This window comes from Dasypus novemcinctus, chromosome 6 (assembly GCF_030445035.2).
Source record: "Dasypus novemcinctus isolate mDasNov1 chromosome 6, mDasNov1.1.hap2, whole genome shotgun sequence".
Lineage (NCBI taxonomy): Eukaryota > Metazoa > Chordata > Mammalia > Cingulata > Dasypodidae > Dasypus > Dasypus novemcinctus.
Window position 1 is genome coordinate 55,790,072 of NC_080678.1, and position 13,971 is coordinate 55,804,042.

General features: G+C 38.6%; 1 protein-coding gene across 1 annotated transcript in view; it reads right to left on the bottom strand.

Moving 5' to 3' along the window:
• LIPM (lipase family member M) overlaps positions 1-12,146 on the bottom strand; it is a 41,035-nt gene extending 28,889 nt beyond the window's left edge. The window contains exons 1-2 of the mRNA XM_058298836.2: positions 12,089-12,146; positions 1,244-3,815 (exon numbers count right to left, since the gene is read on the bottom strand). Coding sequence (XP_058154819.1) covers positions 1,244-1,390 — 147 coding nt within the window. The 5' untranslated portion in view covers positions 1,391-3,815; positions 12,089-12,146. The remainder of the gene's footprint in view (positions 1-1,243; positions 3,816-12,088) is intronic.
• Positions 12,147-13,971: the final 1,825 nt, after the last annotated feature.

Sequence of the window (13,971 nt, forward strand, 5' to 3'; positions counted from 1 at the left end):
CCAAGGACTCACAGGAATTTTGAGGGACATGAAAGGGCCAGACAGATTACCTCTATGGATGTGCACCAATCTGGTAACTATCTGGATATAGCATTGAAAGACTGCCAATCACTGGAATAGTCAAAAGAAACCTGGTATTTGGCATCATGTAGTTTAGAATATTTCTAAGGCCCTGTCAGAGTTTTAAGACCCATACAAGAAGGCTTCTGTAAAAAGGGTCTTAAATCCGTATTAATGCATCTTAAAGTCCTTTTTGTATCACTTAAGTCTATGGGGCATGATGAGCACTGCACACAATCATCTTACTCATCTGGAAGAAGTCTCTCTTCCTGTTCACCTGGGAGGGTTTATTGCATAGTGATTGCAATTATGGGCGTTGGGTTTAGGCATACCTGGATTTAAATCATAGCTCTACTGTGTACTAGTGTATGGCCTAATTTCAGTTGCTTAATCTCTTTAATTCTCAGTTCCTTGATTTGAAAAATGGGGATGATCATATCTACTGCATAGGGAAGTTAGCATGCAATGAAATGAGATAGTATGTGTGCAGCTTTCATCACAAAGTTTGGTTTGAGATAAGTGTTAATATATGACAACCATTATGAAAACCCAACTAAGAACCTGAATGTAAGCAAAAAATAAAAATAAAAAAGGAAACAGAAAAATTCTCTGGGAGCCCCAAAGAGATGCCACATCAATTATGCATTTTACTTATAGGAGACCCTCTCTGGCACTCACTCAGGGTCCTATTACCATTTTAGACAGAGTTACCAGTCCAGAAGAGGATAAAAAGAGTAGATTAGAAAAGTACAGGATGCTATTAGAAGCAGACACCCTGGTAAGAAGAAATTGGGGCTTATACCTTAACAATATGGGAGAAAGTTGAAAATGAATGAAACAGAAACCCAATCATAGGGTTAGGCTTGGCCCAAAAGATCTCAGTGAATTCTCTGTTCATAAAGATAAAGTTAAGAGTTGAAGGAAAAGTTAAATTATGCACACAGCACAAGAAGATTGAGTCATTTGCCAAAGTTTTCTGTATTTGTTGAAGGATAACCTATGTCTACTGATACCCAGTTAAACATTCTTTCCAGCACAACATGCTACAGTGTCATGCTTCTCTGACAGCATGAATCACGACCATATATAAATATAATACATAATGCAGATAATACACAGATGCAAGCATTAACATATAAGACAAGTCATTTCCCCAAAATATGATGAAAAAATCGCAACTTACAATATTCATGAATGCTTCTGGGTCCACAGCTATAGTTGGCATATGTATTGAATTCACATTTCTTTGGAACAAATGCGCCAGCAGAATCAGAAGCCATATCTCCATTCTGTGTGAAACAATCCACTCTCTTGAAAAAATTTCTGACATGGTCCAACATCTGCATTTATATTTTTTCCTAACAATATAACAACTAATTCTAAAGGGAGAAGAAGGATCTGTAGCTTTAAAAACTCTTTCTTATATTTTCTAGCTGCAATTCCTTCTCCAAACTATGAAGCAGATTTCCCAGGCTTAGGTGATAGGAAAGGAAGAAGCCGGGCTGGGATGTCCCAATACCATCTGGCCCCTCCCACTCCTCCCACGTACAACGTGGAGTCACCAGTCCTTCAGCTTCTAGGTGTGTAGAAGCGGACGCGATATGCTTGTGATACAGTCCAGAAATCCCCTGTTCTTCATCACCAGATAGAAAGGACCACGGGAATTTATTATTATTATTATTATTATTTAAGCTTTTTCTTTCCTTGATAGGCAGCAAGATACAGAGTCTGCAGAAAATATTGCAAGTTTATATAATCACATTCTGGGGCTTCACTGATCACTGTCCTTCAGTGGAAGATCGGTGTCAAAACTTTTAAGCCATTTTCTATTTTCAGTGATGGGTGAGAACATTAATTGGAAGAAAATTTGTCTTCTATGATTTAGGCTGTTTCTATCTAGTTCAAGAAAATAGACATGCATGAAAATTTCATTTCGAGCTATAATCACTAGTTAATTGCTAGGAGATTGATTAGATAGATACCTGGTAATTAAACTGTCTGCAATGGCTACAATAATGAGTTTATGAAATGAATGTCCTGGTTCAATTGACCATGTGGAGATGTGAGCAATGCTTTAGCTTGCCTATAATTTAGCAGTCCAGGAGGATAGTCTTGTTTCCATTTATATTAAGGAATATGTTAGAATTTAAGATAAAAAATGCTATTTAAAGTAAAATTTTTCTTCACTTTTACATCGCTTCTTCAAAATTAAGCTAAACATAGCCAAGCCAGTTTGCAGACTCTTGGAATGTAGTTCATGAAGTTGGTGAACCTGAAACTGGAATAACGTGCCTCTTAGAAAGTATCTGCCCATGGGACTGACTCAACCTCACTGGCTCTGGGCAGGCTGGAGAGGTGTGAGGGGCTAGTCCTGGGCACTCATCTAGACTAATCTGACAGTTTCCACCACTGTTGATCTGATGCATTCTGAAGAGGACAGATTAGATCTAATTAGAAGAGCAGAGGGAAAACTCGTCCAACAAGTTTTAGGTATACTTTTCTAATGTTACTGGTATAATTTCATAGCATGCATCTCCAAAAAGGACTTCAGAGAAGGCACACACATACATTTTTAATTAAAGTCAATTGAAATCTCTTTTGTTTAAAGGATTTTATGAAACCATTTATGAGAGTTAAAGACATTCTAGGTGTAACAGATACGGGGTGGGAACCAGAATAATTAAGTTGTGGGAAGAAGTCGGGGGAACAGAAGTAATCCCTTCTTCAGGTGGGATATTTTGCTAGGGATGGGTGAATCTTCAGGTTGTTCCATAGGCAGGCATGGTCCCTGCCAGGTTATCATCCACATTCACCAAGCAACCTTCTTGAGTATATTGGAATTGGTAATTTGTTTCTCAGGTAATTTGGGAAACTAGAAATATGCTAAATGGGATAGAGGCTTGAAGCATTTGGGGCATGGTCTTGGGGATAGCTTTCCCTAAAAATGATTATAATCTGTGCTGACCTCTGTGTTAAAATCATCTGATTATCTCTGGGTATGAATCAAAAGTTCTTTTAGTGTCTGTTTGCCAGAGTGCAATTAGAAGACTGTCGACCATTTAGCCACATCTGGAGGTGCCCATACTTGGTCTGTATGAATTGTCAAGTCACTCTCCTGCCTTGCCTTCCTTTTAAATCTGTCCTTGCTTGGCCTTCTGAGTGAGTCTGTCTCTGAGAATGTTCTATTTATGGAAGAAATTCTTGTTCTTCATCCTGGTGACCACTCTTCCCATTTGCCTGTTTCAAATTGCAAAGTTCTAGCCCCTAGAGTTAGACTCTAATACTTCTTCTCTCCTTGCCAATCTCCCCGATAACCCTCCTTAGCTATTGCCCCTTTTCTGCAGCTATCTACTCTTGCAGCCACTGAACTGCCAGTACTAGGACTCATGCTCGCAGTCTGTAATCTAGATCTCACAAACTGTGGGCACACATTGTGCCACATCAACAGTCATTTTCTGACTCCTGCGCACTCATTCTCACTGTCTGTAGACTAGATCTCACAAACTGTGGGCACAAATTACGCCACGTCAACAGTAATTTTCTGACTCCTAAATCCTCAGGTGAATCAGGATTTGAAGAAGTTGTAAAATGTCCACAAAAATGGCCCACCTGTAATCTGACACTGGTCACAGGAAGTTCACAGGTCTGCTGCTATCCTGGGTGTATGCTCTTTACTTCAGGATCAGCTGTGCAGTCCCTCTGTTCTGCTGGGCATCTAGTGCTCACTTCCACCCTTTCCTCTGATTCTGCTCTGTCTAGATGGACACATGTTAGAAATGCCACATATGTCTGGGTCTCCTGCCACTGATCAATCATTGGAACCCCTAAGATGTCAAAACTGCATGGAGCAGTCCAAATGTAACTGTTTTTTGCAAAAGGGGACAAGAATTCCTCTTCTCTTTGAGGCACAGGTTAGAGAACTCTCAAGTTAGTGTTTCTTTCCCCCCAGTGTTGAGCTGATTTTATTATAGCAATTCTTTCTGGTTTCATAAACTACAGCCCTGAATCTAGCAGTAGCTGGGCCTGCTATGTGGAAGTCAGAGTCAATGCTCTTATGAGAATCACCCTTTGCTCAAATTTCCAAAACTTTCATTCTGAGTGAAGCTCCTGCCCCACTCCTTGACTCCACTTGAGTTGTCTCACAGGAGGCTTGAAGTCTTCAGGCAAATGGGGTTTTGGCATACCTGCCCTCCTAGTTCATGGACATGCCTGCACATGTGCGAGTCTTACTTAGGTTCCAATTGGTATCCTGGCTATATTCATAAACATGTGATGGTTTCTTCATAGCCTGCACTCCAGTACTGAAATATTGTAAACCATTCCATAAATTACCATATCTCTGATGATCATTATTGGCCTAGGAATTGCTTTCACAGCTAACATCTTACACCTTCTATTTCTTCCATTCCAGAGTCTAGCTAGCAGCAAATAATTTTTACACTTTACATTGTATATAGTAATAAGAAGATAATCTGTGGCATCAGACAGCGAACTCATTACTTGCTATAAATGTGAGTCTGGGCAACTTTCTTCCATCCTCTGAGCCTCAGGGTCCTCATTTGCAAGACATGAGTAGAGATGGTACTGCCCCTCTCTGCCTGCTGTGAGGGCTAAATGCAATGTGAAAGCAGTGCCTTATGCAGAGTAAGCACTGATGGCAGAGCAGCAAATTTCCTTCATGCAAGTTAGGATAATTATGCCACTGGACAGGTTCTCCTCCACCAGAGTCTGCTGCCCTCTGCCCTGACGCTTACAACAGAAACCTGAGTTTCTCCTTCAACTAGTGAAACTAGGAAATATTAATATCTACAGTGGAGAGCAGCTTTCATACCCCCCACAACCTGAATCAAGTGTGAATCCTGGCTCTGTCTCTTCCTGGGCATGTGATCTTGGTCAAACCATTTAACCTCTCAGTCTCATTTAATTTAACATTAAAATACGAGGCTAAGAGGATAAATACAAAAACACATGCAAATGGAGCAAGCATATGGTAGGTGCTTAAAGAATCACGACTCCATTTCCTTTTTGAAAGAACCAGTGGTGTGGACACTGGTTGGTGGCTTAAAATTTCCAGTTGGTTTCTAAACCAGGTTTAATTAAGTCATAGTGTGTTAGACCTGAAATCACAGGCTTCACAAATCTTTCAATTCAACCTTGTCACTTTTATTTATTTAAAATTATGTAAGATACAGAATACAGATTTGTGGTAAAACTTCAAACACAACAAAGCACATAGAATATGGTGTACATCTTACTTTTCTTCCTGGAATTAATTCCTGTTAATAGTTTGATGTGTATACTTCCAGGCCTTTTTCTATGTGTTTATATATACATGTAATTATACACACACAATCATATATAACTTCCTTTACGTACATGGATTATAAAGTATATGTCACTATATACGTATTTATGTGTAGCTCTTTCTGTCATCATTTAAAAAGTCTTTCCATCTCACTATTTTAAATCTGTATCATTCTATTTCACTACTGCATAAAGCATTGTGTGGATATATCAAGATATGATGATATATCAATCATTAACTTGTTGACCATTAACTTGTTGATGCAACTTTTCACTGCAATCCTTCCCTATTACAAGAAACATTGTAGCAATCACCCTTGTACATAGATATTGTGTGCAAATGTAATACTATTTCTATAGATTTATAGATGTGGATACTGTGTGTAAGGTTATGCACAGTCAACATTTTACTAGGTACTGCTAAATTGCCTCAAAAAGATTCAACCAATGTAACTTGTAACAGGGCATAATTGTTTCTCCACATCTTCCTTTACCATTTCTGCATTTCATAAATCTTTTTAATTTTGCCAATCTGATGGGATCAAAATGATATTTCATATTTTAATTTGCATTTTCCTGAGTATCATGAGATTGAGAAATTTTTAATGTATTTTGTCCTCTGATTTTCCTTTATGAATTATCTTTTCAAATTAATAACCTGTTTTTCTTTGGGCTGTTTTTATTTTAATGATTTGCCTGTGCTTTTTCTTTATTATAAAATCCATCTTTAGTTTGTTATATACATTGCAAATATTTTCTCCCTTTTCTTTTTTAATATTTTGATTATGGAACCTTTCTTTAATTACTGTGTTATCATATGAAGTGTTAAAATATTATTGCATTAAGTATATTTAAGTTTTTACTTTTAGCATCTGGGTTTGCAGGTCTTCCTTACCTCAGAATTATAAAAATGTATTCTAATTTAAAGAAGTATTTTTTAGATTATTTCATTTAGAACTCTAGACCATTTGAAATTTTTTATCAATATGGGGTGACATTGAACCTGACATATTTGATTTTACCATTGTCACTCATTATCTAGTCTTTTCTGGTTTCGCTGATATGAAAAGTACAATGAATGCCATGTCACCCTCTTGTCTTATATTACCAAAGCCTGAAACTCCAGAAGGTCACATGATTTTATTAGAGCAACAGTTCTCAATTGGGAACAATTTTGCCTACCAGGGAGTGTTTGGGAATGGCTGGAGACTTTTTTGGTTGTGACCAATGGAGGATATGACTGGCATCTAGTGGTAGCAGACAGAGATGCTGCTAAACATCCTACAAGGCGCAGGGGAGCCTCCCACAACAAAGGATTATCCAACATGACTCAAATGTAAGTAGTGCTGAGGTAGAGAAACATGGGTCTAGAGTCATCACAGTATCTTAATAAGGGCCTGAAGAAGAATAAATATGTCCATCCAAGTTAGAAGAGTTACATGAACATATTTTTAAAAGCAGTATTTAAAAATCTTGGCTCTCAGTATCTGCTGATGAATCCTCCAAAACGTGTTTGCATATGGGCTTGTCACCTTGCTTTAGTGGCTGTCTGTATTCCCGGTGGGAAAAATGTGAACTTTTCTCATTTTCTATCTTGTGAGCAATGTCAGTTCATTTCTATGAGATGCTCCCTATTCCCCATGACATGGAAATATTTTATTTTCACCAACTCTAGGACAGATTGTTTAGTCCCCTGGACAACAAATGCATATGTTAATTGTGTATTCTTTCCAAAGCACTGGTTTTAATCAGTCCAGGTGGGGCTGAAGGTTCCAAACCCAGCTTTACAGCTCATCTTATATTCAAGAAAATCAAAATCATCAGATCACCTGGTGGATGATATTGCTTTCAGGCCTCACTCCAGACCTACGGCAACAGTCTCCAGGACTGGAGCACAGGCATTTGTATTACTATCCAGTGAGTGAAATGATTCTAAGACGAGCTGGATTTGGGGCCACTGCTATGAAGCACTCAGAGACCCTTGCAGGGACATACACTCTAGTCCCTAAAATGCATATTGTCCCAGCTTGGCCCCTTCCCCAGAGAGAAAATTGGTTCCAGACAAAGAAATGAGACTGGGATACTCTAGTGCTAACAATTTCCCTGTAATACAAGCATGAAAAATGTAGTAAAATAGTGATTCATAAGAGCCATGACTTCTTTGAGGCTTTAAAATGTATAAGGAGAAACTACAGGAGTTGAAGAAACAAAAAAGCAGATTACTCATTTCTATGACTGGTAATGATAGTTTATGTTGGTTCAGTTTTCTTTCATCTCAAAGTGGATTTAAACATTAAGTGTTAAAAAACCAACTTGCATTTAACAAACAAACATAGCAAAATACAGAGAATAAGATCACATGGATTTGATCTGCATGACGTCAAGTGGAAAATGCAGTAAATTACCTAATGCCACCCTTGGAGGCATTTTGCACATGCCCTGATGATAAACTGAACTTTCCATGGTTTATCGAGATATTTAGCATTCAGAGTCACTCAACTCTATAAGTAAAAGAGATATGCATACAGCAGTGAAGGACTCGAATTTCCAACATTGCTTCAGTGATAACAAAATAATTTTCTTAAAAACACTTAGCAGTTAGGAAAAGCATGAATGGTCATCTTGAAGTCATCATATCTTGGCATGCCCAATTTTTCTTCTTTAATAGATTCGCTATATTTATTACCAAATACTTTTCTGAAGGATGTGCAAAAGAAGAAAGAAATTTGAAATGAATTAACAAAATTTAATGTATGTATGCAAACTGAGAGATATTTATGATGGAGGAACTAATAAAAAAAATTTTTTTTCCATACAGCTAGCTAGATACATTGTTATTCCCTGTGAGGTGCATTTTGGTTAAGGAAAGCTAGGGGCAGAAATTGAGCAACTATGAGATTTTTGCTAATCCCAGGAGTTTGGTGACCTCTGTATATAGTTGTCTGTCATCCAGTGATAGAAAACATCACAAGCAAATGTGACTGTGGACCTAACAGGAAATGCTGCTTCACGTGCACATGTCCAAAAGAAAGAAATAGGGCATTGAAGTTGTCTCCAAATAGCCCTGAACTGAGAATCTTCTTGGGGCTACTTCTGAGTTCATGGCTTACAGAGCAGATCTGAGCTATTGATTGCAGGCTTGTGGCAATTTGAAAAAAGGATTCTAAAAAAGGAGAGTCTTAGAACTTTTAAATCTGTTATAAACTAGCAGGCAAAGAAGTGTAAATGCTGAATTTTAAACTACCTAAGATTTGCGGTAAATTTATGCAGATAAATGAACCCAATAGTAATGAGATGTAGGATCAGATTATCTAGGAAGGCAGGAAGCTAAGTTATGGGCAACCAAAATAAATTGCTTTCTCGATCCAAACTTCTCCCTTCCCCTAGTCATGAGAAATTTCCTCATTTTGTTTGGTCATAAGGTCTGAAATTCCACTAGTAACAAATGAATTTGGTTCATAAGGCATTTAAATGAGATGGAGTCAGGGGTCTGGGCTTTGGTTCCTCGGTAGCAAGTTGACAGTCCATAGAGATGTCACTGCCCTTTTCTAGATCACTGTATCTATAAAATTCAGTTTGAACCAGAGCAGTAGTTTTCAAACAGTGTTATGTGGAAATATATATATTTGTGTGTATATATATATATATATATATATATATATATATATAAAAATATAATGATGTAAGTGATTCCCATATGCCCCACCTCTTCCCCTCCCACACTCTCCCACATTAACAACATCCTTCATTAGGGTGGTGCATTTGTTACAATTGATGAACACATATTGAAGCACTGCTACTAACCATGGACTACAGTTCACATTATAGTTTAAACTCTGTCCAGTCAATTTTGTAAGTTATGACAAAATATACAATGGCCCGTATCCATCCCTACAATGTCATCTAGAACAAATACAATGTCCAAAAAAATGCCCCCATATGGCATTTGTAACCCTTTTTTAATTTTGGGGATCACCAAAGTAGTTTCACCCTTATTCATGATGTGTGAATGTGATAAACTTGAATTTTATATGTCAAATTAACAGTAGCTCCTTTTTAAAATATATAGGTTAAGACTGTGTAACCCTCTTCGTGTGAAAAGATACTTGTTTCTAAAAATGTTTTAAAATCCCTGGGAAATATGATTTCTACAATTCTTCTCTGCTCTGACATTATATTCTGGGCCCTTTAGAAAAAAATAAGTAATATCTCCTTACATCGCCACTCTTTGAAATTTTGGAAATTTTGATGTAGGTAGTAGGGAAGTGGCTGGGAATTATCTTAGGTCTGAGGCACTTGGGGGAGGAGTTAGGCTTGGATGGCTTCTAAAATTGGGATTTGTGGTCAGCTAGAGAAAAGCATGACGCTCCACAAACCCTGATGAAGGGGGAGGTGGACTAAAAGGTGGGAGGGGTCCCCCAAAGGCCCTGGAGTAAAGCAGGTGCTTTTATTTCTGTGGATGGTGGGGTGCAGAAATAGAGGGTTCTATAACTCTGCTTTCATCCTGCCATGATTTTTAAAGTGATCACATTTACAAGAATATAACACTTTGAGATGGCAAGGACCTTAGGGATCAGCTAGTTTTCCCGCCTTATTTTGCAGAGGAGGGAGCTCAGAATCAGAAAAGGGAAATGACTTGCCCAAATATTTAAGATTAGCTAAGGCTCACAAAGAGTAGAAGGGAATGGAAAAGAGACAAGAAGAGAGAGGCAGCAGATAAGAGAAGCTCCTTCTATCACCTCACTAGCACTCAGGAGACATTCTAGCAACATCCACTCTTGTCCTTTAACATAATTAAACGGAAGTGTCTCTGCATTTGGAAATGTCTCTCCTTTTTCTGCTTTCTGGCATTTGGAAGGAGGCCCTGGATTTCTCACCCTTCCCAGCACATCGCAGCAGCTGGTTGCTGTCCTGGCCCTGGGACTGAAGTTGACATTAGACATTCCCAGAAGCCTCTCCTGGTTGCTGCTCTGGGATATGACCAGAATATCTTTTCCACAGGGAAAATGCAGCCCATCCACAATCACATTAAAACAAACAAATAACAACAACAACAAACCCAGAAACTTTAGGAATAAATCATAAAACAGTGGCCCTAAATCGATGGAAGGATAAATTATTTTTTCTGCTCTTTCAAACCTGTAACATACTGAAAGAAGGATGGAAGAACTGGGGATCAGAAGGACTGTAGCTATCATTAGATTTCTAATTTTCAAAAATATTTCCCAGGGGCTTTAAAGGGGAAAGTGCAGGGAAGAGTGGATTTGGTTATGGGGTCTATAATAATGAAGCTAAAGCCACACAGACACTTAGTAAGGAGTTCAATGTAGAAGAGACAATAGAGAAAGTAGAGTCTCATCAGTCTGGGTCCAAATCTCAGCTCCGCCTCTCACCAGCTAAAGGCCCTCAGACAAATTTCTGATTTTGGGTGGCATACCTATAAATTGATAATAATCACAACTTCCTTGCAGTATTGTAAAACTAAGTAAAACATACTCATGAAGTGCCCAGTGACGTGGCTGGCACAAAGAAGGAATTTAATATGGTATTGGTATATTTTATTATTTTTATTAGTAGCAGTTAGTAGTAGTAGTAGTGGTATTGGGAGTAATATCAACTTTAGGCTTGAGGTGGGGATGATTAAAACATAAATCTTCTACCTCATTTTTCAGCTAAAATTTATGAGGACCTGGGACAGACACAATCCCAACAATAAACCCATGCTCTTTAGTAGCTACAGTTTGCAGGGCTGGGTCTACTGCAGTACTCAGGCCAAGCTGCTTTGGTCTAGTGTTCACTGCTCAGGCAGCTGTGGGGGTTGCTATGGCAACACTTAGCAAGTGAGTGATTTGGAAGTCTTCCACCTTGCGAGCTGTATAGACAACCAAAGCAGGAATCTCCTGTAAGGCCATACAAATTGATAACCCATATTGATTAAATCATCAAATCTATTTGGCTGATTGTGTACCATTCAATTTTTTTGAAATAGGGAAAGACTTTGAAAAGACCTACATTTTCCCATTTTGCACTGTCCATCTATTACAGCCTCATAACACTATGAAACCATTGACACTACAAATGTTTTTAAGTTTTTAATGCCCCTAGGGGAAAAAAATGCCTCATCTTTTTTCTCTTTAAAAAGTTGCTCCATTTCCAGAGCATCTCTTTCTGCCCTCTCCTTTGACTAGTAGCCAGCCAAGAGGAAAGCAAGGTCATTCTTTTGCAATCACATGAAATTTGAAATAAAAAGGATTCTTCTCTCTCTCAAAAACAATTAGCATTCATTTCCCACTTTTTTATTCACTCAAACTTGCAATCAACTCCCTTTAAATATTCATTTGTTTAATGTAAACTGTTACAACACTCTGATGGGCAATTTGGCAATATGTTTCAAAAACTTAAAATATGCCTAACTCAGAAATTTATTTCTAAGAGCCATCAGCAGTGAACGAAAAAAATTTATGTGACTAGAAATGTGACCAGAGAGAAATCTACCAAAATACTAACCATGTGGTTTTCTCTGGGTGGTGAGGATATTGGGTAAATAATTTTCTTTTTGGCTTCCCTCTGTTTTCTAAAATGTCTATGATAAAAAGCTTTTACTTTTGTAAGCAGACAAAAATGCAGTATTTTTTTAAGTTTAAGATCATATCCTCAAGCCTCTTTTAATCTAAGAGAAAAGCCGTGCAATTTAGAAGCAGGAAGAACCACAGGTCTGACCTACCTCAGAGCAGAATCCATTTGCAGAAGGTGACCTGACTGAGGAAGAGTCTGCCCAGCTCAGAGGCTGCAGCACAAAGCGAGGTCGAATTAGAGGAGGAAGCTGGACACTGACCGCACAGAGCTTCCCCTATAATCAGCCATCGCCTTAGCAACCAGCTTCCCTGCCTGGGGCCTAAATTGTTGTGGGGCTGCTTTAATCTATGGATACCATTTTCCCTGTCAGCCAAGTGGCATTCATTTGGCGGTGCCACCTTGTGTAGTGTGTACACCTTTGGGGCCACAGGAGATTTTAGGTGGTATATGGGCATGAGATTAACTGTGAAACACGTGGTGTGAGAATTAATGTCTATACTAGTTTTCTATTGCTGCTAGAACAAATTACCACGCACAAAATCCAAAGCCTGGCACAGCTGCCTTCTTTTGTAGATGCCAGGGAAAGGCTCCATTTTCTTGCCTTTTCTAGCTTCTAGAGGCTGCCTGTGTGCCTTGGCTCACAGCGTATCACTCCAATCTCTGGTTCCATTGTCACATTTCCTTTTTCTGACTCTTGCTTCCCTCTTATAAGGACCCTTGGATGACACGGGGCTCATCTGGACAATCCAGGAGAATCTCCCCATCTCCAGATCCTCAACTTAATCACATTTGCAAAGTCCCTTTTACATAGTCACACGTTCCTGGGATTAGGATATGGCCATCTTTGGGGGAACACTATTCATCTTATCAAATTTCTTGCCATCTTCTGGGTGAATCAAAGAGAAAGCTTAGCTTTGGTTTATGTCTTTCTTGCTAGCAAGACATCTCCCTTTCAAACATAGGGTACATTAACAAAATGAAGGCAATCCTAAAACTCAAGAGCCCTGAGTAGTCATGCATCTATTTTATTATTGAACATATTTGGTTTTTATTGTTTTTATTTTTGCGGTTAACTTCACATTTTGGCAAATGATACTCTCCATTCCTCATGCCATTTGTAGTAGATGCATAAAGTTTCCTTTAAAAAGATATTTAAGTTAAAGAGGTGAATTGATTTTGAGACTTTTAAACAATAGCATTACAGGTGATATGCAGGTATGACAAATATTTGTGAATGAAGAAAGCAAATGACTAATGTTTGGGAAATGTTGTCTTAGGAGGACAGGGCCCTACTTAAAATTCAGGAAGAATCAAAATCTTTAGGGATGACTGTGTTCCTCACTTAGCTATGCATGGACCTCCCTTGAGGAATGTGACACAATTTCCATTCTGCCTTCTTTGGACAGTTGGTTCTGCACAAGGGAAGAGGGTGAGCCAGCAAGACAGTGAGAAATTCCTTCCTTCTTATTCATGGAAAATGCAAATCACCTATGGAAAATCTGTGGGGATCATTTATCGGGCATTGGCTATGTGCAAATCTCCTGGTAAGGCTTGCTGAAAGGTACTAAGTGTCTGCACTCAGGTGATCTCTCTCTAGTAGAGGACTACAAATCAGAACAATTCCAGGTATAAGAAGGCTAGGTCCATAAGAAAGGAATGATAAAGTACTACAGGGTTCAGACAGAGAGATGAGCTTTTAGCTTGGGGGTAAAGAGAGGATGGGTAAGGAGGGAGTAGAGTGAGAAAAGGGATGATGAATGAATTCATCATGGCAAAGGTAGCTTTTCATCAGAGTCTTTACCAGGAATTTCCCCAAAGAGAATTTAGGGTGAGAGAGTCTTGCCATTGCCAACCCTTTAGGTTTTCCCCTAATGACACCCTCAGTACTAGGAAGATTTCCTGAGTGTCAGTCATGAGCCAGGCACTATGCTTGGGTCTTCATATGTGTGACTTCACTAGTGCTAAAGTGATGAAGCTGGTTTTGTTATCCTCCTTTACAGAAAATATAAAATGTAAAGGCTCAGTTACTTG